The 26,020-nt window shown below is 44.5% G+C and overlaps 2 protein-coding genes across 4 annotated transcripts in view; both read right to left on the bottom strand.

Annotated features, from left to right (window-relative positions):
* Window positions 1-15,785, bottom strand: part of LOC310746820 (hydroperoxide isomerase ALOXE3-like) — a 29,163-nt gene extending 13,378 nt beyond the window's left edge. Inside the window, exons 1-8 of the mRNA XM_083580948.1 lie at window positions 15,647-15,785; window positions 13,776-13,980; window positions 12,978-13,059; window positions 11,411-11,533; window positions 10,125-10,228; window positions 8,584-8,756; window positions 7,667-7,810; window positions 6,044-6,247 (exon numbers count right to left, since the gene is read on the bottom strand). Coding sequence (XP_083437074.1) covers window positions 6,044-6,247; window positions 7,667-7,810; window positions 8,584-8,756; window positions 10,125-10,228; window positions 11,411-11,533; window positions 12,978-13,059; window positions 13,776-13,980; window positions 15,647-15,778 — 1,167 coding nt within the window. The 5' untranslated portion in view covers window positions 15,779-15,785. The remainder of the gene's footprint in view (window positions 1-6,043; window positions 6,248-7,666; window positions 7,811-8,583; window positions 8,757-10,124; window positions 10,229-11,410; window positions 11,534-12,977; window positions 13,060-13,775; window positions 13,981-15,646) is intronic.
* The window catches only part of LOC310747003 (retinal guanylyl cyclase 1-like), a 67,846-nt gene extending 42,046 nt beyond the window's left edge, over window positions 1-25,800 (bottom strand). The window contains exons 1-2 of one of the 3 annotated variants that reach the window (XR_014540827.1): window positions 18,625-18,924; window positions 18,060-18,145 (exon numbers count right to left, since the gene is read on the bottom strand). Coding sequence is in view for 2 of the 3 variants with exons in the window: in XM_083581296.1 (XP_083437422.1) it covers window positions 20,116-20,201; window positions 25,583-25,774 (278 nt within the window). In the remaining variant the exon portion in view is untranslated. Of the gene's footprint in view, window positions 1-18,059; window positions 18,146-18,624; window positions 18,925-20,115; window positions 20,202-25,582 lie in introns of those variants that run through there. The other 2 variants (XM_083581296.1, XM_083581295.1) reach the window with 2 other exon arrangements.
* Between the last annotated feature and the right edge of the window lie 220 nt (window positions 25,801-26,020).

Below are 26,020 nucleotides of genomic sequence, written 5' to 3'. Positions count from 1 at the left end.
TCCCATCCTAAGTGGAATATATAATTTGTATTTGGAGTTAAGTTCCTCATTTTTTTCTTTTTAAAATTTTGATCTCTTGGATTTACACTCTATTTGGATTACAATTTGGATTACAATTTTATTTGGATTACAATTGAGGCAAGTACAAATACAGAAGGAAGAACCCAATTAGGATTAGCCCAAGTGGGGGCAAGAAGATTGTCTTCAACTTTGGTCAACTTTGGTCAGGATTGTGACTTCCCCTTTAACTTTCCCTATTAAAGGGGGACTAATTAATCTTAAATTAATTCTTTTTCTTTTGGAAATTATAAGATATTTTTATTTGTAAAAAAGTTTGTGGGTTTTCCATCATAGCTATTTTTTAAAAAAATTAAAATTTGTAAATTGGTCATATTTGCTGTGATTTGAACAGGTGGGGAACATAATAAAGGATATCTTGGTTAAAATGACACATCAACAAAAGAAAGGGATGGAGGGGGGGGGACACCAACTGACAGGAGACCGTCAAAGCAAGAATCTGATTTTAGAGCAGAAATATTGAAAATGTTTGCAGAAATTAAACAAAGTGAAAAGAACTTAGAAACAAAATTAGAACAAGTAGATAATAAAATGGAACAAGTGGATAATAAAATTGGGAAAATGGATAAAAAAATTGATGAGACAGTTAATGAACTGAAAGGGCAAATAAAAGAGGTTTCCAAAAGAACACAATCACTAGAAGAGGGGTTGAAAAAGACAAAATTGTGATGTCGGAATGAAGTTAAGTGGTTTTAGCAGTAATGTTATAAAGGAGTATGTAAAAATGGATTGTTAACAGGTGAGAATGTAAAGTTATAATATATCAAGGTAAAGGATTAAGATAAAAAGGATTTGCTGAATTAACTAACTGAACTGGAATACAAAAAAAGGGAGGTGTGAGGAGGTCAGGGAAACAAGTAAATGAAAGACAAGTTATGAAAAGATTGATTTGTTTTTAACTTTTTTATTTTTCTGTATTTTGTATTTTCTCTTTTTTCTTCTTCTTTTTCTTCTTTTGTAACCTTTTTTGAAACTTTAATAAATATCTTTTAAAAAAATGAAAAAAGACAAAATTGGAGATGAGGGAAGTGAAATGAGAGGAAGAAAGAATGAAGGTGGAGATGATAGAAATAAATAAATCGCAGGAGGAAATTAAAGATGCAATTGCTATGAATGAACTGAGACAGAGGGAAGTCAACCTAAGACTGAGATCTGTACCGGAAATTCAGAACGAGAATGTTAAAGAGAGACTGATTACAGAACTGGCACAGTGGCTGGAGATCCCTGTAGAAGAAGTGGCAAAAACAGTGCAAAATGCATTTAGGATGAGAGTGAGAACAACCAAGGCAAGGAAATTTCCAGGTGACTGCTTAATTACGTTTAAAGATCGAGAGATGATAAATTTGATACTACAGAAGAATAGAGAGAAAAGACTATATATAGATGGGAACATAATCATCTTCAAAGATATTCCGACAAGGCTGTTGAAACGAAGGGACCCCTATAAGCCACTGGTGCAGATTCTCAAGAAGAATAAGATTGACTTCAGATGGGAATTTCCAGAAGGAATTTCCTTTTTCTATAAAGCTAAGAAACATAAGTTGATAAGCCCTGAAGAAATAGGGAAGTTTACGAGAAGATACAAAGAATTGCAAGTGGAAGAAGAAGAGGTCAAAGGTGCAGAAGGAGGAGTAGGACCCAGGGACGAGTCAGAATCAGTGGAAGAAGAGAGTTCCGAAAAAGACGAAGAAGAAGCAGAAGAAAAGGAAGACAGGTTATAAGTAAAATAACGTAAATTTATTTAATTGGCTTCTATCATGGCTCTAAAACTATGAAATTGGAATATTAATGGGATGAATGACAAAAAGAAACGAAATAAAATTGTACAATTTTTTAAAAAGAAAAATTTGGACATTATATGTTTACAAGAAACACATGTGGCAAGGAGACACAGAAAAATTTTGATCAACAAAAGACTAGGGAATGAATTTATATCTTCGGAAAAAGAGAAAAAAAGAGGGGTTGTTTTATATATCAAAAACAAAATTGAAGCTCAACAAATATTTAAAGATGAAGAAGGAATAATTATAGCAGTTCAGATCAAATGGCAAGGCGAAAATTTAATAATTGTCGGGATCTATGCACCTAATGGAAATAAGACTGAATTCTATAAAGCTTTGGAAGAAAAACTTTTTGAACACATGGACCAGAAAATCATAATAATGGGAGATATGAATGGAGTGGTTTCATTGGAAATGGATAGATTAAGAGAAGGAATAAATAAAGAAGCGAAACCACCTAGGACCTTTTTTACAATGACCAAGAACTGTAACTTGATTGATATCTGGAGACTTAGACACCCACTGGAGAAGCCATTTACTTACTATTCAGAACCGAATCAGTCAATGTCAAGAATCAATCAAATATGGGTATCGAATGAATTGACTCCAAGAATCCAACAAATTGAAATACAACATAAAGTAATTTCAGATCACAGTCCAATAAAAATGGAACTTAAAGGTTTTGAAGAAAGGACGTTTAGATGGCGAATTAACAATTATTTGTTGGATGATCAGAAGATTATAGAAAAAGCACAAAAGAAATTAACAGAATATTTTATAGACAATTCTAACAAAGGTACAAAGATGAACATTGTTTGGGACACAAGCAAAGCAGTTATGAGAGGATTCTTTATTCAGCAGAACTCACTGAAGAACAAACATAGGGGAAAAGGGGAAAAAGAAATTCTAAAGCAGATCATGGACAATGAGCAAAAATTAATTAAAAAACCAAATAATTTAAAAATCAAGCAAGAAATCAAGACACTTCAAACTCAATTTGCAATGATAATAAATAAGGAAGTGGAATGGAATGTTAAAAGGTTACGACAGAAAAACTTTGAGTTCTCTAACAAATCAGGTAAATGGCTTGCGTGGCAAATTCAAAAGAGAAAAGAACAGAATACAATTAACAAAATTATTATGAACGGTGAAGAGACAGTTAACCCGAAAGAAATTAGGGAAGGATTCTTGGACTTTTATAGGCAATTATATAGAAATAAGGAAAGGAATAATATGAAGAAAAAAGAAAGATTTTTAAAAGATAAAAAGGTGCAGAAGATCCTGAGAGAACAAAAAGACCAGCTGAACACCCCAATAGAAGTTGAAGAGATCAAAGAGGTTATAAAAGAACTGAAGAGGGGAAAGGCCCCCGGACCAGATGGATTTACATCAGGATATTATGAAGAAATGAGAAATGTTTTGATGATACCATTGAAAGAAGTTATGAATAATATTCTAAAAACAAGAGAGATCCCAGAAACGTGGAAAGAAGCATTTATTACTTTGATTCCAAAACAAGATGCGGATTTATCCCAAGTTAAAAACTACAGACCTATTTCACTGTTGAATACGGACTATAAAATATTTGCGGGGATTTTAGCGAAGAGAATGAAAAAAATATTGATAAAAACTATCCACAAAGACCAAGCAGGGTTTCCGCCAGGCAGACAAATGAAAGATAACATAAGGAATATAATTAATATTTTGGAATTTCTGACTGCCAGGAATGAGAAACAAGCGATATTAATGTTTGTGGATGCTGAAAAGGCATTTGATAATGTAGTATGGGATTTTATGCTGAAAAATTTAGAATATGTGGAAGTGGGGAAAGAGTTTTTCAATGGAATCAAGGCAATATATACAGAACAGAGAGCTAAGCTGATAGTTAATAATGTAGTTACAGAAGATATAAAGATATCGAAAGGAACAAGACAGGGTTGTCCGCTCTCGCCATTGTTATTTATAACGGTCCTTGAGGTCTTTTTAAATGTGATTAGACAAAATAGTTCAATTAAAGGGGTGACAGTAGGATGAATATAAAGTAAAAGCCTTTGCGGATGATCTGGCTATAACGATGGAAGAACCAATGGAAAGTGTTAAAAAAGTATTGAAGGAGATTGAACAATTTGGAAATGTAGCCGGTTTTAGATTGAATAAGAAAAAGACTAAAATAATGGCTAAATATATGGAGCATAATACGATAGAAATAATGCAACAACAGACAGAGATAGAGGTGGTGAAGAAAGTAAAATACTTGGGAATTTGGTTAACTCCTAAAAATATTGACCTGTTCCAGGTTTGGAAGGGAATAAGGAACGACCTGGAGGTGTGGGGCAGAATGAAACTGTCTTTTTGGGGCAGAATTTCTATTATAAAGATGAGCGTGCTTCCAAAGATGTTATTTTTATTCCAGACTATCCCCATTATTAAGGGGATAGGGATCTTTAAGGACTGGCAAAGAGTGATTTCAAGGTATATATGGCAGGGCAAGAAGCCAAGAATAAAATTTAAACTATTAACAGATGTAAAAGAAAGAGGAGGCTTCGCCCTGCCAGATATGAAATTATACTACGAAGCAGCATGTTTATGTTGGTTAAAGGAGTGGATTAAACTAGAAAATATGGAATTGCTAGACCTTGAAGATTTTGACAACAGATTTGGTTGGCACGCTTACCTATGGTGTGATAAGAAGAAAGTACATAAAGGTTTTGCAAACCACATTTTCAGGAGTTCGCTAATAGAAGTATGGGACAGGTGTAAGAGTCTTTTGGAACCGAGAGTTCCACATTGGTTATCCCCGTTGGAGGTTATGTGTGTAAAGAAAATTAATATGAGAGGTAAATGGGCTACATATGGGGAAATGGTGATTAAAGAAGGAGGAAAATGGAAATTAAAACCATATGAACAAGTTAAAGATTATGTGTATGATTGGCTGCATTATTTCCAGGTAAACGAAATGTTTTAAAAAGATATAAAGGAAAGTGGTTATGTAGAAAAAGACTCTAAGTTCCAAATAAATATAATAAATAATGAATATAATACTTTGTCAAAAATGTATAAGATATTGTTGGAATGGTACACGAAAGACGAAGAGGTTAAATCGGTAATGATACACTGGGCCAAAGACTTTGGTTATAACATTCAATTTGAGGATTGGGAAAAACTGTGGAAAGAAAATTTAAAATTTACTGCATGCACGGCGTTGAAATAAAATGTTATGAAAATGTTTTATAGATGGTACATTACACCGGTAAAACTTGCAAAAATGTATAAAACATTTAATAAGTGTTGGAAATGTAAAGAAAAAGAGGGAATGTTTTACCATATGTGGTGGGAATGTAAGAAAGTGAGGAGCTTTTGGGAAGTGATATATAATGAATTGAAAAAGATGTTAAAATACACCTTTGTTAAGAAACCAGAAGCTTTTCTCTTAGGGATTACAGGAAATGAAATAAGAGGAAAAGACTGTAAACTTTTCCAGTGTGCAGTTACAGCCGCAAGAATTTTATTGGCCCAGAAATGGAAACAAGAGGAAGTACCGACGATACAAGAATGGAGATCGAAATTAACGGACTATGCGGAACTGGATAGACTGACTGGGAAAATAAGATATGTTCAAAACCAAAAGTTCATCGAAGATTGGGGAAAGTTTGTACAGTATCTGAAAAATGTATGTGATGTGAAAACAACGCTAGTGGGGTTTCAAGAAGCACTGTAAAAGTATGAGATGTATTGTCAATAAGAAATAGAATGGGGAGAGAAGACAAATGGCAATACAATGAAGGGAATGCGTAATTGAAGAGTAAATATGGATGATTACCAGAGAAGCGGGAGGAAGTCAAAAAGTTTAATTTGTTAAAATACGGAGAAAAATGTATAATTGTGTTGGAAAATTAATAAAAATGATATGGGGGAAAAAAGATAAAAGCCTGTGGTCTCATCAGGACAATATATTTGTTGTTTACTGTTGTAATAATTGTTTTCTCAAAAATTAGCTTCTGTACCATGAAAATAAATAAAAGCATTATTTAAATAAAAATAAAAATCTGTGAGCATCCATCTTGGGTGCCGTACTCTCTTTGTTCTAAGCTACTGAAGAGAATGGATGTCCTTCCTTTCTGTCTTTTAGGTAGGTCCGGTCCCAAGTTCCACCAGGCTCAAGGACACGGAATTGGCAGCCTCACCTTATAGAGCGGGTGGCACATGGGGAGATGGCGCAGGGTGGCGATGGTGAACACCTCCGCCAGCAGGTGGGTCCGGAGCAGGTGGCTGAGGACCTGGTGCACATGGAAGTCAGCGTTTCGCACCCAGGTCTTGGCCAGGATCCAGTCCCATTCGGGGTCACTTGGCAGGAAGATGGGAGCCTTTGGGCCAGGGGTCTGGCTGAGCTGTGGGGGCGGCAGAATACAACATTGGCTCCATTTATTCCTACTCTCTGTTTCCTGTTTCTTGGACAGTCTCTGATCCGTAAGAGGACCTATACCATGACTACAGAGGTTCCTCAAGAGTCTTTGGTGAGATTCTTCATCAAAAGCTTTTTGATAAATCTACTTACAATAAATTGTAAGTTCTCTGCCCTGCTTATCAGGCTCTGGGATGCTGTCACGAGATCAGGAGAACATCCCAGAATCCAGTAAGCAAAGTAGAGAAATTGACAGCTCTTTCCATGCCAGGAAAACGTAGCACAAAAGCAGCATCACAGCTCTTTGCGTTGCATGCCATTAATTTGTGGGATTTCAAATGGCCATCTTTCAATCATATAAGTGCCACCAGCAGCAGGTCAGCAATAAGTCACACAGTGTCGGCGAAATTAACTCTTCATTCAAAGAAGCGAACAGCTGAGAAGTCCAGGCCTAGTGAGCACAGCAACTATTCCTGGTAGATCTAGTCCAGGCATCCCCAACCTGCGGCCCTCCAGATGTTTTGGCCTACAACTCCCATGATCCCTAGCTAACAGGACCAGTGGTCAGGGATGATGGGAATTGTAGTCCCAAACATCTGGAGGGCCGAAGGTTGGGGATACCTGATCTAGCCCCAATGATGTCCTCAGGCCTTCCCACAGCTCCCTAAGCCTCCTCTTCCCCCAGGACCTTCCTAAGCAATCTGAGACTCCTTCATCATGTCTCTCTTTGCTCCGCCTTTTTCATTCCTCCCCATGTTCTGGGAGACCAGGCAGGGAAGGGAGCTGGTCGCAGCAGGAGGGGGAAGACACCCTAGATTCTTCACCATCCTGACTCATTTCTGTTTCCTGGCCCCCTTTCTCTCCTGGCGCCGAGTCTGAACTGCTCTCTGCCGCAGCCTCTTCCTGCTCACTAAACCCTGTTGTCTCTTCAGCTTAAGACCCCCTAGATTCTTCACCATCCTCATTTCTGTTTCCTGGCCCCCTTTCTCTCCACTCTTCTCTCCTGACTCCGAGTCTGAACTGCTCTCTGCCACAGCCTCTTCCTGCTCACTAAACCCTGTTGTCTCTTCAGCTTCCGACACCTTCTCCTCCTAGTCGGCTCCCTCTTCTGCCTCTTACAGCTCATTGTCGTCCCGCCACCACTCCCCAGGCACTGAGCCTTCTTCCCTCGGGGGCTCCCCGGCTGGTGCCTCCCACCGTTCCTTGGTACCCAGTCAGTCCATGACAGTAAGGTTGAAATCGTGCAAGTCGACTCTGCGCAATTGACAGCATTACCCGATTTAAAGTACGAGGTTGCAGAGAACCACCATAGGATGCCTTTGGTCCATGATGGAGGCACAGCCTCCCTTCCCCACTGCTATCTCCCAAAGCATCTTCTGAGCCCCCAGCTGTCCCAACCTGTTACCTGGATGGCGAGGGGCATAAGCTGCTCCTGGGCTGTGAGATACAGCAAGCACAGGGGGGCTGCTATGTATTGCTGGCGGTTGTTGTTGATTCCTGCAGAGAGCCCCTCCAGGATGCGGTAGTCAGCAATGAAGATGGAGCCCTTCTGTTTGGGAGAAGAACACAAGCCTCGGTCAAAGCTCCATCCGGTATGCAGCATGAGACCCTCCCTGCCTGCAGACCGTCTCACCAGAGTGGTGCGTGCTCTGGTTATCTCCTGCTTGGACTACTGCCATGCGCTCTACGTGGGGCTACCTTTGAAGGTGACCCGGAAACTGCAACTAATCCGGTATGTGGCAGCCAGACTGGTGACTGGGAGTGGCTGCAGAGACCACATAACACCGTTCTTGGAAGACCTACATTGGCTCCCAGTACGTTTCCAAGCACAATTCAAAGTGTTGGTGCTGACCTTGAAAGCCCTAAACGGCCTCGGCCCAGTATACCTGAAGGAGCGTCTCCACCCCCATTGTTCAGCCGGACATGAACTCCAGTGCCAAGGGCTTTCTGGCGGTTCTCTCCCTGCAATAAGTGAGGTTACAGGGAACCAGGCAGGGGGCCTTCTCGGTGGTGGCACCCACCCTGTGGAACGCCCTCCCATCAAATGTCAAGGAAATAAACAACTATCTGACTTTTGGAAGACATCTGAAGGCAGCCCTGTTTAGGGAAGTTTTGAATATTTGATGTTTTATCATGTTTTTAATATTCTGTTGGGAGCTCCCCAGAGTGGCTGGGGAAACCCAGCCAGATGGGTGGGGTAAAAATAATAAATAATAATAATAATATATCATCATAATCATCATCGGTGTGCAGCTTGTGTGCCACTTCTGGTGCAACAGCGTTTCCCCATCAGCCCAGCTGCAGAGCGTTTTCCCTCCTCACCTCCAGCTCCTTCTGCAGTGTGGTGGAGGACCCAAGGGACTTGGCCACCATGTCCTGAGTCACAGGGAAGTTGGATGGAATCTCTGTGCATCTTTGGATCATTCTCGGGTTCAGGCCATTCAGAAACTGGTACCCAAAGAACGCGTCGTCCTTCCAGTGCTTCACGACGTATCCTAGGAACAGAGGGAGCTGCCTTAGACTGTGGAGTCAAAACAAGCGAGAGCCTCAAGACACAAGAGCATCAAGTCAGGGTGAAGCGTGTTGAGATTCCCCTGCATGGGGAACATCTGATATGGGAAGGGTCTCAGTTCCTCTCTTCCTGATCCCAGATAGCTTAGTCTACCTTTTACATGGGCCTGCCTCCTGGAGTCATGAAACGAATGCAAAATTAATAGAAGAGTCTGATCTCCTGGTCAGTTAGCGATCAATTTTATTTTATTTTTAAAAGGTGCATTCGGGGGTTTTTTGTTAGGGTTTTTTTGGGGGGGAGGGGGCTGTACAGTTTTCCTTTCAGTGTCAGGCAGTGTGGTGTAGTGGTTAGAGCCACTCCCATCATCCATGATCACTGGCAGTGCTGGCTAGGAATGATGGGAGTTGCAGTCCAACAACATAAAGGGACCCACGGCTGAGAAAGGCCAGGTTAGAGTGTCTGACTAGGACCTGGGAGACTAGGGTTCGAATCCTCACTCAGGCCTGAAGCTCACTGGGTAGCCTCAGGCCAGTCACTGCCTCACATTGCAACCTACATCAAAGTGTGGTTGGGGGACTAAATGAGGAGGGGGAAAACTATATAAGCCATGGAGTCCATGGAGAAAAGGGAGGGATATAAATGCAACCAACCAATCAATTTCTTGTTCTCTTTTCCTGTCTACTAACCTGCCCCGTATCGCCCAGCTGAAAGCCTCAAAGACCGGCCTGCTGCGTTGGATTGGTAATTATGCCATTTAGTGATCTCATTTGGTCAACAACTTATAACTGTTTTGCAACCGGAGTGGGTTAGCAGGCGATTATGCAATTTTCCCAGCCTGATTGCTTTGTCAACGCCAGTTATTACTTCATACCATTAATTAGTTGCAAACTGTCTCAAATTGCTTTAAGTTGCTTCAAATTTCATTACAGGTACATTGCTTCATTATTTTACGGACTTTGCTTTATACCCAACAAATTCCACAAGCTTTCCTGACGCCATTAAGCTTTGGACGCCCACGAACCGAGCTACTCCCTGTTCCTCTGCTGAGCAAATTAAAAGCTTGACTGAAGGATCCCGTGAGCATCAGCGCGTTGGCCAGCATTTGACGCTAACCTCAAATTTGCATGAGCAAAAGGAGGTTCGGCCACGTTATATCAGTGGCAACCACTTTGGGGGCTTCACAGGTCCCATTCACAGTAGGATCCATTGTGTTACTAAATCAGGAAAGAGCTGAGGACCCAGATTTCTGGAAACCAACCCCCCATCTCTAGGTAGCTGGAAACGAAATTCACACTATGGGGGTCTATCAGAGGCTGCTTGCAGTGAGTTTTGAACAGGGCTACCATCTTACTGGACAAATCCGTCTCGGTGAACAAGAAGACTTTGTTGATATCTTCCAGTTTCTCCCAGGACTCTTGGCTAGTGGAGTACCCTCTCAGCTTGAGCTCTACCTGCCTGGAGTCAGAAGGGAACAAAGGGGGGGGAGTGAACATCAAGGGATGAAATGTGCTCTTCCTTGTCCTTTAAAGGTGCCCCATGAACAGGAAACCGCTGCCCCCCCCACTGCCGCCGCCAATCTATTACAGTGGTACCTTAGTTCTCAAACTCAATCCGTTCCGGAAGTCCGTTCCAAAACCAAAGCGTTCCAAAACCAAGGCGTGCTTTCCCATACAAAGTAATGCAAAACAGATTACAGTGGACGCTCGGGTTGCGAACGTGATCCGTGCGGGAGGCCTGAGGTGGCCTGCCTGGCACCAACCTTGTCTTCCTTTTGGCACCACACAAAGACAGCTTTTTGCTGGATAGCTCTGTCGGTTAGAGTATGGTGCCGATAATACCAAGGTTGCAGGTTCGATACCCATAGGGGGCAACTGCATATTCCTCCATTGCAAGGGGTTCGAGTAGATGACCCTTCGGGTCCCTTCCAACTCTACAATTCTATTTTCCTTGGTATTTGGACAACACAAAGATATGATACTGAAATGTTTCATCTGCTATCATATGTGTACATAATTTCATTATTATATTATTATTGCTTTACTTTGGTTGTCAGTCAGTTTGGGACTTTTTTTGGTATGTCCCACATAGTGGATTTCTGAGGGGATATACTGAGAGCTTTCCTAGGCATTGCAGGAGGTGCGAATGGCCAGAGCAACATTGACTAGCGTTATTCCTCCTTCCAGAATTCTCCTTCCCCTTGTCTGCTTGTTATGTATTCAGTGGTCTGTGTCTGCCTGAGCTTGAGTCTGGACTAAGGATTCTGAGGCCCTGTGTTCTGATTTGATACATGTTGTCCAATCGCAGAACATTTCAGGATTTGGGCCTCTGCCATTGGCCCTGAAACTCTGAGTCATGATTCGCAGTTTGGAAGTTTAGACAGCCAATCACGTTGGGAGTGGGAGTGGCCCAGGCCTTCAGAAATGTATATAAGCAGTTGCTTTGCCCCTGTTGTCCAGTTCTGTTAGTTCAGTAAAGGTTCTTGCTGTTATCACTGTGTCTTGCCTCGTGGGAACCCACCTACACTTCACTGTTTACCACAGACCCTGGGCTGGAACTGCCTGTGCGTAGCCCAGAAAATAGTCTGCGTTAAGGAACGTGATCTGCCACCAACATTGCGGCTTCTTTCCCCAAACTTACTTGGCAAAATGGCAAAAGATAAAATCAGCCTGTTTGCCGAAAGAAAACCTGATGTTTATGTCCAGTTCCTCATTGGAAGCAACGTCCAGATGGAAAGGGATGCCCTCAGCAAACTTCTTCCACCTGTGCAGAAGGAAATCAGTATCACAATGTCATGGACTGGTTGGATGCAAAGGAATGGTGGAAGGAAGCAGCTGGGGAACCACCAAGAGAGGACGGCTCAGAGCCCAAAGACTGGTGTTGGGACGATGCTGAGTGGTCAGAGGGAGAATCCTGGGAAGAAGAGATATCGGAAGCTGAAGAGGCAACAGGGCTTAGTGAGCGGGGAGAGTCTGTGTCAGAGTCTGTGTCAGTCCAGAATCAGAGGTAGAAGCTGAAGAAGGAGAGGTGGGAGGTCGAGAGGCAGAGGTGAATCAGACTAGCGAAGAAGGCAGGGGGCCTCTCCCTTCTGCTGTGACCAGCTCCCCTCCCCACTGGTCCCCCAGGACCAGGAAAGGTATGAAATGGGAGGCCAAAGACGGCCACGCCAGCATAGTCTGTGATTGCTTGGGAAGGACCTGGAGGAGGAGACGTAGGCAGCTGTGGGCAGGTGGGGACCTTCACAACTGCCTCATTGGGGCAAGACCTACTGAAAAGAGTTGCTGTGCTCATTAGGCCTGGCACTCCTGAGCAGACCTAGCTTCTCCCAACAAAGAGTTGACTTCACTTACTCCTTGTGATTTATTGCTGGCTGGCTCATGACACATAAGTGGAACCAGCAACAAAATGTTACAGTGCGGGGTCGGGGGGGGAGTGCCTGCTCATCCACACCTTCCTGCAGGAAAGTCCATTCCATTCATCATCATCATCATCATCATCATCATCATTTATTATTTATACCCCACCCATCTGGCTGGGTTTCCCCACCAGCCACTCTGGGGAGCTCACAACAGAATATTAAAAACACGATAAAACATCAAACATTCAAAACTTCCCTAAACAGGGCTGCCTTCAGATGTCTTCTGAAACTCAGAGAGTTGTTTTTCTCTTTGACATCTGCTGTGAGGACGTTCCACAAGGCGGGTGCCACCACCGAGAAGGCCTTCTGCCTGGTTCCCTGTAACCTCGTTTCTCACAGGAAGGGAACCACCAGAAGGCCCTCGGAGCTGGACCTCAGTGTCGGGCAGAACGATGGGGGTGGAAACGCTCCTTCAGGTATACTGGGCCAAATGGGTTTCCCATCCATGGTTTCCCATCCTGCTCCCCAATAGTCAGCCGGCATTTGTGTCCACTGAGCACAGGGTTTTCCTGCACACTTAAGCTTCCCCTGTACAATTCGTTGCATCCCTACAAACCTTGTGGTTCCCCCAAAATGTGCACGTCAGTAAGCTGCGCAGGTGGTGCCATTTGGCTGCCTAAGCAACGACACTTGCACTCTGAACATTGGACATGGAAGGAATGAGGACCAGAAGCACAAACAGACACACACACACCCCTGAGAGCTGGAGGCAGAACCCAGGAATCCATTGCACAGACACACAAACACACACAGGTTGCATGACTAGAATTTTACAGCAGCCACACTCACTCGTAGCAAGACTGTTTGTCCTGAAGCTGCTCCTTCCGGTGGTTCTTGAGTCTTTGAAGAGTATCCATAGCTGGTGTCTTCGCTGGACGGACACAGAGAGAGAGATGGTGTTTATTATGTCAGCCTGCTTCACTTGGTTCAGATCTGGTACAGTGGTCCCTTGGTTCTCAAACGCCTTGGTACTGAAACAACTTGGAAACCAAACACTGCAAACCCAGAAGTAAGTGTTCCAGTTTGCGAAGCCGAACATGCTCCGTTTTGAGTGCCACACTTCCGTTTGGAGTGTTACGCCGAGGTCTGTCTGTTTTTGCTATTTATTTTGCGTTTCTGCGGCTCTTTTTTGTTTTGTTTTTGTGACTGTGCAGAACCCAGTTCAGCTACTGGTTGGTTGGTTGGTTGGTTGATTGTGTGACTGCAGTACATTGCTTATTGCTTTCATTTTATGGATCAATGGTCTCGTTAGATAGTAAAATTCATGTTTAAATTGCTGTTTTAGGGGTTGTTTTAAAAAGTCTGGAACGGATCGATCCGTTTTGCATTACTTTCTATGGGAAAGCGTGCCTTGGTTTTGGAACGCTTTGGTTTTGGAACGGACTTCTGGAATGGATTAAGTTTGAGAACCAAGGTTCCACTGTCATTTATATTTTCTTATCAACAGTAAATACCATTGATCACCATGTTGGGGGGGCATGCTGTCCAAACAATCAGCAGGCTAAAAGATGATTTTGCAGAGTAGGGACCTTCTTCTCTTTCTCTCTCTCTCTCTCTCTCTCTCTCTCTCCAAGCAAGTCTACTTACCCGTCCCCTCCCTCAGCTCCAGGGTTTTAGAGCCCACAATCCACTGATGGCATGGAAATATGTAGACTTCTCCTTTGGGTGACGTCACGGTGATAAAACTACAGTACCAGCTAGTGGACAGCAGATTAGATACAACTTCTTTCTGGAGACGGAGAAGCACGATTTCCCCCAGCTCCTGCTCACAGGTGACTTTGTAGTCATGCACCTGCAACAGAAAAGTTGGGAGATTCAGAGGCAGCCTTAGAAAGCAGGAAGGGATGATAAAGAGACAGATTTCAACTCCAGGTGAAAAACCTCACCTTTAACTTAGCCTGTAGGCTCTATGGGAATTATCTTTTTTTTTTTTTTTACTAATCTTTTTATTGATATTTTGGAAACAACATCAAACAATACAAAGAAGAAAAAAGACTGAAAAGAAGAAAAACAAACAAACAAACAAACAAAAACAACAACAACGCCTATAAACATAAAACAAACAAACCAACATAACATCACTCAATTGACTTCCTTCCATCTCAGTTTAGGCAAAATAAACTCATAGCTTATCTGCAGTTGTATTATATCAGCTCTTTACATTGCAGGTTTTAAATTCTGCCCACTGTGATTTTGGTAATACCTAGATTGATTTCAATGTAACTTACAAATTTACTCCAGTCGTTCGTAAACTTAACGTTTTTTGATGCCTGATTTTTTGTGACATTCTAGCTAATTCTATATACTCATATAGTTTCATTTGCCATTCTCTAATGGTGGGGATATTGGAAGTTTTCCAGTTTTGCGCTAACAAAATCCTGGCGGCCACCATTGCATATTGAAAGAATGTTTGGTCTTCATTTTTGATCTCCTCTCCGATCATACCTAAAAGGAACGCTTCAGGTTTTTTGGGGAAGGTGTATTTTTGGGGAAGGTGTATTTCAGTATTCTTTTTAATTCATCGTAAATTTGTCCCCAAAATCTTTTCACTTCGTCACAGGTCCACCACATGTGAAAGAAATTACCCTCTTTAGTTTTACATTTCCAGCATGTGCTGTCTCCGGTCTTATACATCTTCCCCAGTTTTGCCGGGGTGATGTACCAACGATACATCATTTTCTCCATATTTTCTTGGAGAGCAGCACATGCTGTGAACTTCATACCTTTCTTCCAAAGTTTTACCCATCTGTCAAACTCCAGATTATATCCAAGGTCTCTGGCCCATTTGACCATGACTCCTTTCACCTCTTCATCTTTAGTATCCCAGTCTAACAGTTGGTTATACATTTTGGATAGAAGTTTAGTATTACTTTCTAAGAGGTGGCTCTATGGGAATTATCAAAGTCCTCAGCCATCCTTGGTGCTGCGGCCCTCAGAAGAACCCCATCCTCACTCAGGCAGCTAGCTGCTTGTTGGACTAACCTACTGTTTTTGATGGGTGCAACAATTAGAATTTACTTGCCACAGCACCCCCTGCCCCAAATAGAAGCAGACACGGTGTTTGTCTCCCCACCCCACCCCTGTGATGGGAGAGAAATCTGAAATAAATAATAATAATAATAATAATAATAATAATAATAATAATAATAATAATAATTTATTATTTGTACCCCGCCCATCTGGCCACTCTGGGCGGCTTCCAACAAAGATTAAAAATACATTAAAATGTCACACATTAAAAACTTCCCTGAACACGGCTGCCTTCAGATGTCTTCTAAAAGTCTGGTAGTTGTTTTTCTCTTTGATATCTGATGGGAGGGCGTTCCACAGGGTGGGCGCCACCACCGAGAAGGCCCTCTGCCTTGTTCCCTGTAGATATGCCCTTTTAAAAAAAAGAAATTCTCTGCCGCCCCTGCCTCCCCCGCCCCCCGCATCCCATCCCGTTCAGAACCACTCACCTTTGAGCCCCTGTTGCTCAGCAAAGTTTTGGGGCTGTCGCCATGGGTGCCCACCAAGGTGGCAAAAACAGAGTCAATGCTGGTAACCACGATGTGCTTCCAAATCACCACCTGGAGGTTGTATGTGGCCATGCTGGTGGCTCAGGTAATGTGGGCTAGCTGGCATGCACGACCCCTTGGGAGCGGGATGTTCAGGACGTCCCAGGCACCCTCCTCTCTACCTCCTCTCTCAATAATGGGTCGTGCAAAGAAGCCAACCTTTTCAGCAAAAGGAACAGCCCCACCCCTTCCTACAGCTCCACCCCTGGTGCCCAGAAGAGGATAGTGAACTTCAACCCACCCATGCCTGGAGTGGCCAAATTATTTGCCCTGATGCAGGATGCCTGTGCAAGAGAGATAGAGAGCTTGCCTAACCATTACATAATCATAGAACTGTAGAATTGGAAGGGACCCGAGGGTCATCCAGTCCAACCCTCTGCAATGCAGGATTCTCAACGAAAGCACCCATGACAGATGACCATCCATTAATATATCTTGTGCCCCGAATATTTAGTTTTGGTGAGTTGTGGAAGTACTGTAACTATTTGGGATACAATTTGAATTACTTTTTTGAGGAGATGTATACAAATGCCCCCATTATCCTAGCAATCGGGATGTCTTGAGTTACCCATGTTTCAAATGTTGTGGCTTTAGCTCAGGCTTTGCTCAGTGGGGTGGTGCCCCCCGATGTTTCAGACTACAATTCCCATCAGCCCTGGCAACATATGATCATATCATGGATGCTTAAGTTGAGATTCCTGCATAGCTGGGGATTAGACTAGATGACTGTTGGGGGTGTCTTCCAACTCTACAATTCTATGATTAAATGGCTCTCTGTTGGCTGGGGCCGATGGGAGTTATGTTCCAAAACATCTGGACGCCACCCTGTGCTTGCAGGAGGGAGTAGGATTATTGTGACCAAGGAACAAAGCCCCAAGCAGGAGAGTCAGAGCAATGCTGGGCGTCTGCTTGAATCCAAGGTTGTGGGTATGGAACAAACTAGAGTCTCTTGGGATCGGCTCAGGTTGTATATATAGTGTTGTTGTTGTTTAGTCGTTTAGTCGTGTCCGACTCTTCGTGACCCCCTGGACCAGAGCACGCCAGGCACTCCTGTCTTCCACTGCCTCCCACAGTTTGGTCAAACTCATGTTTGTAGCTTCGAGAACACTGTCCAACCATCTCGTCCTCTGTCGTCCCCTTCTCCTTGGGCCCTCCATCTTTCCCAACATCAGGGTCTTTTCCAGGGAATCTTCTCTTCTCATGAGGTGGCCAAAGTCTTGGAGCCTCAGCTTCACGATCTGTCCTTCCAATGAGCACTCAGGGCTGATTTCCTTCAGAATGGAGAGGTTTGATCTTCTTGCAGTCCATGGGACTCTCAAGAGTCTCCTCCAGCACCAGAATTCAAAAGCATCTATTCTTCAGCGATCAGCCTTCTTGATGGTCCAGCTCTCACTTCCATACATCACTACCGGGAAAACCATGGCTTTAACTATACGGACCTTTGTTGGCAAGGTGATGTCTCTGCTTTTTAATATGCTGTCTAGGTTTCCCATCGCCTTTGTCCCAAGGAGCAGGCGTCTTAATTTCATGACTGCTGTCACCATCTGCAGTGATCATGGAGCCCAAGAAAGTAAAATCTCTCACTGCCTCCATTTCTTCCCCTTCTATTTGCCAGACCATATTTTGTGCTCTCCTCTTTCACCCTCATTAAAAGGTTCTTTAATTCCTCCTCACTTTCTGCCATCAAGGTTGTGTCATCTGCATATCTGAGGTTGTTGATATTTCTTCCGGCAATCTTAATTCTGGCTTGGGATTCATCCAGCCCAGCCTTTCGCATGATGAATTCTGCATATAAGTTAAATAACCAGGGAGACAATATACAGCCTTGTTGTACTCCTTTCCCAATTTTGAACCAATCAGTTGTTCCATATCCAGTTCTAACTGTAGCTTCTTGTCCCACATAGAGATTTCTCAGGAGACAGATGAGGTGATCAGGCACTCCCATTTCTTTAAGAACTTGCCATAGTTTGCTGTGGTTGACAAAGTCAAAGGCTTTTGCATAGTCAATGAAGCAGAAGTAGATGTCTTTCTGGAACTCTATAGTATGTATATAGGAACTATATATAGTATGTGTAAATAAACCATATATCATAAAGACGCCACAGTCTTTGCTGTACCTCATTCCCAAAAGGGAACACAAACCCTGGCGAGTGTCTGGAACCCCGAAAACCTCACACCACTCAGATATTGGGGTGGCATGCATTAGAGAAACAGGGGGTTCGTGTGGAGAAGGGGGCCGTGTCCCCCAAGAGCCCAGAGCCCACCCTATTCTGTCCCAAAGCCGGATGTTCTGTTGCTTGTCCTCTGAACTCACCCTGGCTGTAGGTCAGGGGGGGTGGGGATAGGTTTGTTGAAGCCCGCGCGACCTGTGAGCCAAAATGTCTCTTCAGTGCCTTTTCCCTGCGGAGAAAAAGAAAGAGGCTGATGCGGGTGCGAGGACATGTTTCGAATGAACTCCCTGAGCACCAAGAGCAGCAGCCCCCCAAAAAAATCCTTGCAACAGGTGACACCAGAAGCACTTTGCCAACTTCACCGACACAGCAGTTCCCAAGGCAGGTGCTACCTCCCCTTGGGCGAGGGGGCAGTGGGATTACCTGGGGGGGGGCTAAGAGGCAAGGGGGCAGCAGTGGGCTAAGAACTTACTTCTAAACCACCTCTTAATGGTTCATGCCCAGGTGAGGGAATAACACCTTAAAGAGAAATGCAGCCAAGAGAGATGGACAAGCTTAGCGGCCCAGTTTATTAAGAGATAAGCGGCAGCATCTCCAAACCAGGAGTTCAGAGGACCACCAGTCAGGAGAACTGTGTCCGAGGCACATTTTAACACAGCTTGCATAGGGTTTTCAGAAACATACTGGTTTTAGCTCATATAATCATACGTGAAAGGTCAGGGAGCTAAAGCTGTCTTGCTTCTCTTCGTTATCCTCTTTCGCCCATTACCTTGGGTGCCCCGGTCTCTCGATGCCTTAGACCGTTCATTTCACACACTTACTGTCTGTCTTCTTGATAAACAGATATTCAAAAAGTCCTTAACATACCTTCCCCCCTGGGAAGACTGAAGGCAAGAACAGCCTATCACATAAACATTCTGTTGCTACACTATGCAAGCAGCACTCAGATATACAGGGTGGGTCAGGGCTGAGAAGTCCAGATAGCACAAAAGTCATTAGAGCATTGATACACAGGTTCCATTACAAAGGGTAAATGCAGGGGTTAAAAAAGCACATACATTTTATTCAGTGCTAAATTCTATAAATTCTATTAAGTGCTAGATGGGCCTCAGCTTCACGATCTGTCCTTCCAATGAGCACTCAGGGCTGATTTCCTTCAGAATGGAGAGGTTTGATCTTCTTGCAGTCCATGGGACTCTCAAGAGTCTCCTCCAGCACCAGAATTCAAAAGCATCTATTCTTCAGCGATCAGCCTTCTTGATGGTCCAGCTCTCACTTCCATACATCACTACCAGGAAAACCATGGCTTTAACTATACGGACCTTTGTTGGCAAGGTGATGCCTCTGCTTTTTAATATGCTGTCTAGGTTTCCCATCGCCTTTGTCCCAAGGAGCAGGCGTCTTTTAATTTCATGACTGCTGTCACCATCTGCAGTGATCATGGAGCTCAAGAAAGTAAAATCTCTCACTGCCTCCATTTCTTCCCCTTCTATTTGCCAGACCATATTTTGTGCTCTCCTCTTTCACCCTCATTAAAAGGTTCTTTAATTCCTCCTCACTTTCTGCCATCAAGGTTGTGTCATCTGCATATCTGAGGTTGTTGATATTTCTTCCGGCAATCTTAATTCTGGCTTGGGATTCATCCAGCCCAGCCTTTCGCATGATGAATTCTGCATATAAGTTAAATAACCAGGGAGACAATATACAGCCTTGTTGTACTCCTTTCCCAATTTTGAACCAATCAGTTGTTCCATATCCAGTTCTAACTGTAGCTTCTTGTCCCACATAGAGATTTCTCAGGAGACAGATGAGGTGATCAGGCACTCCCATTTCTTTAAGAACTTGCCATAGTTTGCTGTGGTCGACAAAGTCAAAGGCTTTTGCATAGTCAATGAAGCAGAAGTAGATGTCTTTCTGGAACTCTATAGTATGTATATAGGAACTATATATAGTATGTGTAAATAAACCATATATCATAAAGACGCCACAGTCTTTGCTGTACCTCATTCCCAAAAGGGAACACAAACCCTGGCGAGTGTCTGGAACCCCGAAAACCTCACACCACTCAGATATTGGGGTGGCATGCATTAGAGAAACAGGGGGTTCGTGTGGAGAAGGGGGCCGTGTCCCCCAAGAGCCCAGAGCCCACCCTATTCTGTCCCAAAGCCGGATGTTCTGTTCCTTGTCCTCTGAACTCACCCTGGCTGTAGGTCAGGGGGGGTGGGGATAGGTTTGTTGAAGCCCGCGCGGCCTGTGAGCCAAAATGTCTCTTCAGTGCCTTTTCCCTGCGGAGAAAAAGAAAGAGGCTGATGCGGGTGCGAGGACATGTTTCCAGTGAAGCACCAAGAGCAGCAGCCCCCGCAAAAATCCTTGCAACAGGTGACACCAGAAGCACTTTGCCAACTTCACCGACACAGCAGTTCCCAAGGCAGGTGCTACCTCCCCTTGGGCGAGGGGGCTGTGGGATTACCTGGGGGGGGGGGCTAAGAGGCAAGGGGGCAGCAGTGGGCTAAGAACTTACTTCTAAACCACCTCTTAATGGTTCATGCCCAGGTGAGGGAATAACACCTTAAAGAGAAATGCAGCCAAGAGAGATGGACAAGCTTAGCGGCCCAGTTTATTAAGAGATAAGCGGCAGCATCTCCAAACCAGGAGTTCAGAGGACCACCAGTCAGGAGAACTGTGTCCGAGGCACATTTTAACACAGCTTGCATAGGGTTTTCAGAAACATACTGGTTTTAGCTCATATAATCATACGTGAAAGGTCAGGGAGCTAAAGCTGTCTTGCTTCTCTTCGTTATCCTCTTTCACCCATTACCTTGGGTGCCCCGGTCTCTCGATGCCTTAGACCGTTCATTTCACACACTTACTGTCTGTCTTCTTGATAAACAGACATTCAAAAAGTCCTTAACATACCTTCCCCCCTGGGAAGACTGAAGGCAAGAACAGCCTATCACATAAACATTCTGTTGCTACACTATGCAAGCAGCACTCAGATATACAGGGTGGGTCAGGGCTGAGAAGTCCAGATAGCACAAAAGTCATTAGAGCATTGATACACAGGTTCCATTACAGAGGGTAAATGCAGGGGTTAAAAAAGCACATACATTTTATTCAGTGCTAAATTCTATAAATTCTATTAAGTGCTAGATGGGCTAACTAATTTCATAAAACAGAGGAGGCATTGCAGGTGTAAAGGACTATCATCTTGAAAAGCTGGTTGTCACTGGAACAAGTTAATCCATTTTGCCAAATTAAATACACTACTTAGTTGTAAATCAATTTTGAATAAATGTGCAATCAATGGTTACAGTTTTGAATTCCATTGTGTTCTTATCTTCCTTAGTGGGTCGTGCAAACTGCTATTCTGGTCTCAGATCTGAGACCAGGGAGAAGAATCGGTAGAAGAAGGTTGGAAGAAGTTTAAAGACTACCTACAGAAACATTGCAAAATTAAGGAATGTTAGAAGGATGCTGGAATGAAGTTATGTGGTTTTAGCAGTAATGTTATAAAGGAGTATGTAAATATGGTTGTTAACAGGTGAGAATGTAAAGTCACAACATATTAAGATAAATGATTAAGATAAAAACAAAGATGGAAAGGATTTGCTGAATTAACTAATTGAACTAGAATACAAAAAAGGGAGGTGTGAGGAAGTCAAGGAAACAAGTAAATGAAAGATAAGTTATGGAAAAATTGATTTGTTTTTAATTTTTAATTTTTCAGTTTTTTGTAATTTTTTGTTTTATTATTTTCTTTCTTATGTTTGTAATTTCTTGAAATGTTAATAAATATTATTATAAAAAAAGCAAACTGGTATTCTGAACAATGCTTTTTACAGGGTAGGGTAGGCGGCACTGGGGATGGGTTTATGCAACGGGGTGGGGGAGGCAGTGGCCCCAAACAGCTTGGGAACTGCTGATCTAGCAGTTCCAAAGCACACACAGGTGTGCTGCCCACACTGGGGCAGTTTGGGTGTGCTGCCTGTGGGATGTAAACACAGGAGCAGTCAATGACAACATTCCTAGAGTGCAACTGGACTTCTCTGCGACCCATCCCCTCTGCAGGGAGGTGGGACCAATTCGGATGGTCCGCCCCCGCCACTTAATGGATCCAAATGGTTTCCAGAGAGTGGTAGGGGATGCTTTATCCCATGTTGATGGCCTTTCAGCTGATTCCCTGGTGGCCCGCTGGAATGTGGAGTTAACCAGGGCTATTGACTGTTTGGCTCCGAAGCGCCCTCTCCGATTGCATGGAGCCCGGACAGCCCCGTGGTTTTCCACAGATCTGAGGGCAATGAAACAATGAAACAATCGTTGAGACGGCTAGAGCGCCGGTGGCGGATAACTCATTCCGAATCTGACCGGACACAGGTTAGAGCTCAACGTCGAGCCTACCAAGTGGCGATAGCGACGGCGAAGAAGAATTTCTTCACCGCCTCTATTGCATCTGCAGAAAACAGCAGCAGGAGACTTTTTCAGGTGGTTCACAATTTAGCGGAACAACCTGCAACATCGGGGCCCGGTACGGGCCACATGTTCTCCTGCAATGATTTTGCAAAGTTTTTTGCAGATAAAATCGCTCAGATTCGGGAAGAAGTAGACTCCACCGTGGGAGCAGGGCCAGGGCGGGAGAGTGCTAGAGTTCTGTCTAGTCAAGTTGAGTGGGATCAATTCCAATCTGTTACCTCCGAGGATGTGGACAGGCTGCTTGGACGAGTGAAACCAACCACCTGTCTCCTGGATCCTTGCCCATCCTGGCTTATAAAAGCTAGCCGGGAAGGACTGGGCGATGGGCTTCGTGGGGTGGTGAATGCTTCCCTCCGTGAGGGAGCCTTCCCAGACCCGCTGAAAGAGGCGGTTATTAAACCGCTTCTTAAAAAACCATCTTTAGATGCGGCCACGATGGCCAACTATTGCCCAGTCTCAAATCTTCCATTCTTGGGCAAGGTGATTGAGCGAGCGGTTGCCGAACAACTCCAGGCACGCCTGGAAGAAGCGGACCATTTGGATCCCTTCCAGTCGGGATTCAGGCCTCATCATGGGACTGAAACTGCCTTGGTCGCACTGGTTGATGATCTCCGGCGGGCTAGGGACAAAGGTGAGAGCTGTTTCCTAGTTCTGCTGGATCTCTCAGCGGCGTTTGATACCATCGACCATAACATCCTTCTGGACCGTCTTGAGGGGCTGGGAGCTGGGGGCACTGTCATACAGTGGTTCCGCTCCTTCCTCCTGGGCCGTGTTCAGAAAGTGGTGGTGGGGGATGAGTGTTCAGACCCCTGGGCTCTCACTTGTGGGGTGCCTCAGGGTTCTGTCCTCTCCCCCATGCTTTTCAACATTTACATGCAGCCGCTGGGAGAGATCATAAGGAGGTTTGGGCTGGGTGTTCATCAGTATGCGGATGATACCCAGCTCTACCTCTCTTTTAAATCAGAACCAGTGAGGGCGGTGAAGGTCCTGTGTGAGTGTCTGGAGGCGGTTGGAGGATGGATGGCGGCTAACAGATTGAGGTTGAATCCTGACAAGACAGAAGTACTGTTTTTGGGGGACAGGAGGCGGGCAGGTGTGGAGGATTCCCTGGTCCTGAATGGGGTAACTGTGCCCCTGAAGGACCAGGTGCGCAGCCTGGGAGTCATTTTGGACTCACAGCTGTCCATGGAGGCACAGGTCAAATCTGTGTCCAGGGCAGCTGTTTACCAGCTCCATCTGGTACGTAGGCTGAGACCCTATCTGCCTGCGGACTGTCTCGCCAGAGTGGTGCATGCTCTGGTTATCTCCCGCTTGGACTACTGCAATGCGCTCTACGTGGGGCTACCTTTGAAGGTGACTCGGAAACTACAACTAATCCAGAATGCAGCAGCTAGACTGGTGACTGGGGGCGGCCGCCGAGACCATATAACACCGGTCTTGAAAGACCTACATTGGCTCCCAGTATGTTTCCGAGCACAATTCAAAGTGTTGGTGCTGACCTTGAAAGTCCTAAACGGCCTCGGTCCAGTATACCTGAAGGAGCGTCTCCACCCCCATCATTCTGCCCGGACGCTGAGGTCCAGCGCCGAGGGCCTTCTGGCAGTTCCCTCATTGCGAGAAGCAAAGCTACAGGGAACCAGGCAGAGGGCCTTCTCGGTAGTGGCGCCCGCCCTGTGGAACGCCCTTCCAGCAGATGTCAAAGAGATAAACAACTACCTGACATTCAGAAGACGTCTTAAGGCAGCCCTGTTCAGGGAAGTTTTTAACGTGTGATATTTTACTGTATTTTTGGTTTTTATGGAAGCCGCCCAGAGTGGCTGGGGAGGCCCAGCCAGATGGGCGGGGTATAAATAATAAATTATTATTATTATTATTATTATTATTATTATTATTATTATTATTATTATTATAACATGGGGAGGGATGTCTGTCCAGCAAGCAAGTAAACTTCCTGGGGATGGACTTCCTCCGCATGTGACCAAAGGTGGGTGTGGCCTCACCTGTGCAGGTAAATGATAAAAGCACAGGGCAGGCAGCCATCTCTCTCTCTCTGCCATCTTGAAAGACCTACATTGGCTCACAGTACGTTTCCGAGCACAATTCAAAGTGTTGGTGCTGACCTTTAAAGCCCTAAACGGCCTTGGTCCAGTATATCTGAAGGAGCGTCTCCTCCCCCATCGTTCTGCCCGGACACTGAGGTTCGGCTCTGAGGGCCTTCTGATATGGTAATATTTATTTCAACCAAAAACATATTCTCTTAAAAACATATTCTATTTATATGGGAAGGGCCTTCTGGTGGTTCCCTCACTGCGAGAGGCCAAGTTACAGGGAACCAGGCAGAGGGCCTTCTCTGTAGTGGCGCCCGCCCTGTGGAACACCCTCCCGTCAGATGTCAAAGACATAAACAACTACCTGACATTCAGAAGACATCTGAAGGCAGCCCTGTTCAGGGAAGTTTTTAATATGTGACATTTTAGTTTATTTTTCATCTTTGTTGGAAGCCGCCCAGAGTGGCTGGGGAAACCCAGCCAGATGGGCGGGGTACAAATAATAAATTATTATTATTATTATTATATATCTTCCTTCGATGAGGAAACATCTAAGGATGCTCTCTTGGCTCCCAGCCAAGAGAGGAGAGAAGGACTATCTTGCTACAAGATAGATTCTGAATGTATGTAACCTTTTTAAGCTGCCTGCCTTCTAGGATCATATTGTGAACAGAACGTGAGTAAACTCTTTTATACTTTTATAAAGACTGTGTCGTGTCTTGTATTTTAAGAGGGAGCAAAGGGGAAATTACCAGAGTAATTATTATAGAGGTTCTAGCGAACCTGTGCAGACATTACCGTTGCGAACTAAAAGGGGAATGTCATAAATTCTGCTGATATTTTGGGAACTTGTTAGCACAAGTTGGATTAGGATATAATCTCACAATATATCCTCTCCTGCACCCCTGAACATTCCCACACTGCCCACACTGGGGCCGCTGTTTGCTTCCCTGCCAGAGAAACCATCACCCATGGACACGCATGCAAATGAAGGGGGCGTATCTTTTGCTTGCCAGAGGGCTCCCCCCTCCCCCATCCTAGTGATTTGGGTCTGTTCTGCATCCTCTGGGTGGAGCTTTGACCGGAGATAGGAGGGAGAATTGGAGGGCCCTTGCAGTCGGAAGATGCCCCTCCCTTGCCCCAGGTACCTTGAGCTCTGTCTTGCCTCGGAGGTCCAGCTTGTAGCCCTCCTTGAGGTCATGTAGGATCTGAACGGTGCGGATGTTGACGTGGATTCGATAAGCGGTGGAGACAACAGGTGGGGGGTGAGATGTGGATGCCTCTGGGAGACATAACAGCATAAGAAGGGTCTTCTGGATCAGGCCCATCTCCTCCAGCATCCTGTTCTCACAGTGGCCAACCAGATGCCCGTGGGAAATCCACAAGCAGGATTTGAGCACATGAGTCCTGCTCTCTCCTGTGGCTTCCAGCAACTGGTTTCCAGAAGCATTGCTGCCTCCATAGCCCTCGCCTCCTCCATGAATTTGTCTATCCCACTTTTAAAGTCATCTGTGTTGGTGGCCATCACTGCCACCTGTGGGAGCAAGTTCCATGGTTTAACTTCACGCTGTGTGAAGGAGGACTCT

This window comes from Podarcis filfolensis (genome assembly GCF_964270895.1).
Source record: "Podarcis filfolensis genome assembly, chromosome: 13".
NCBI classification, from domain to species: Eukaryota; Metazoa; Chordata; class Lepidosauria; order Squamata; family Lacertidae; genus Podarcis; species Podarcis filfolensis.
This window is presented reverse-complemented; position numbering and strand designations above follow the sequence as displayed.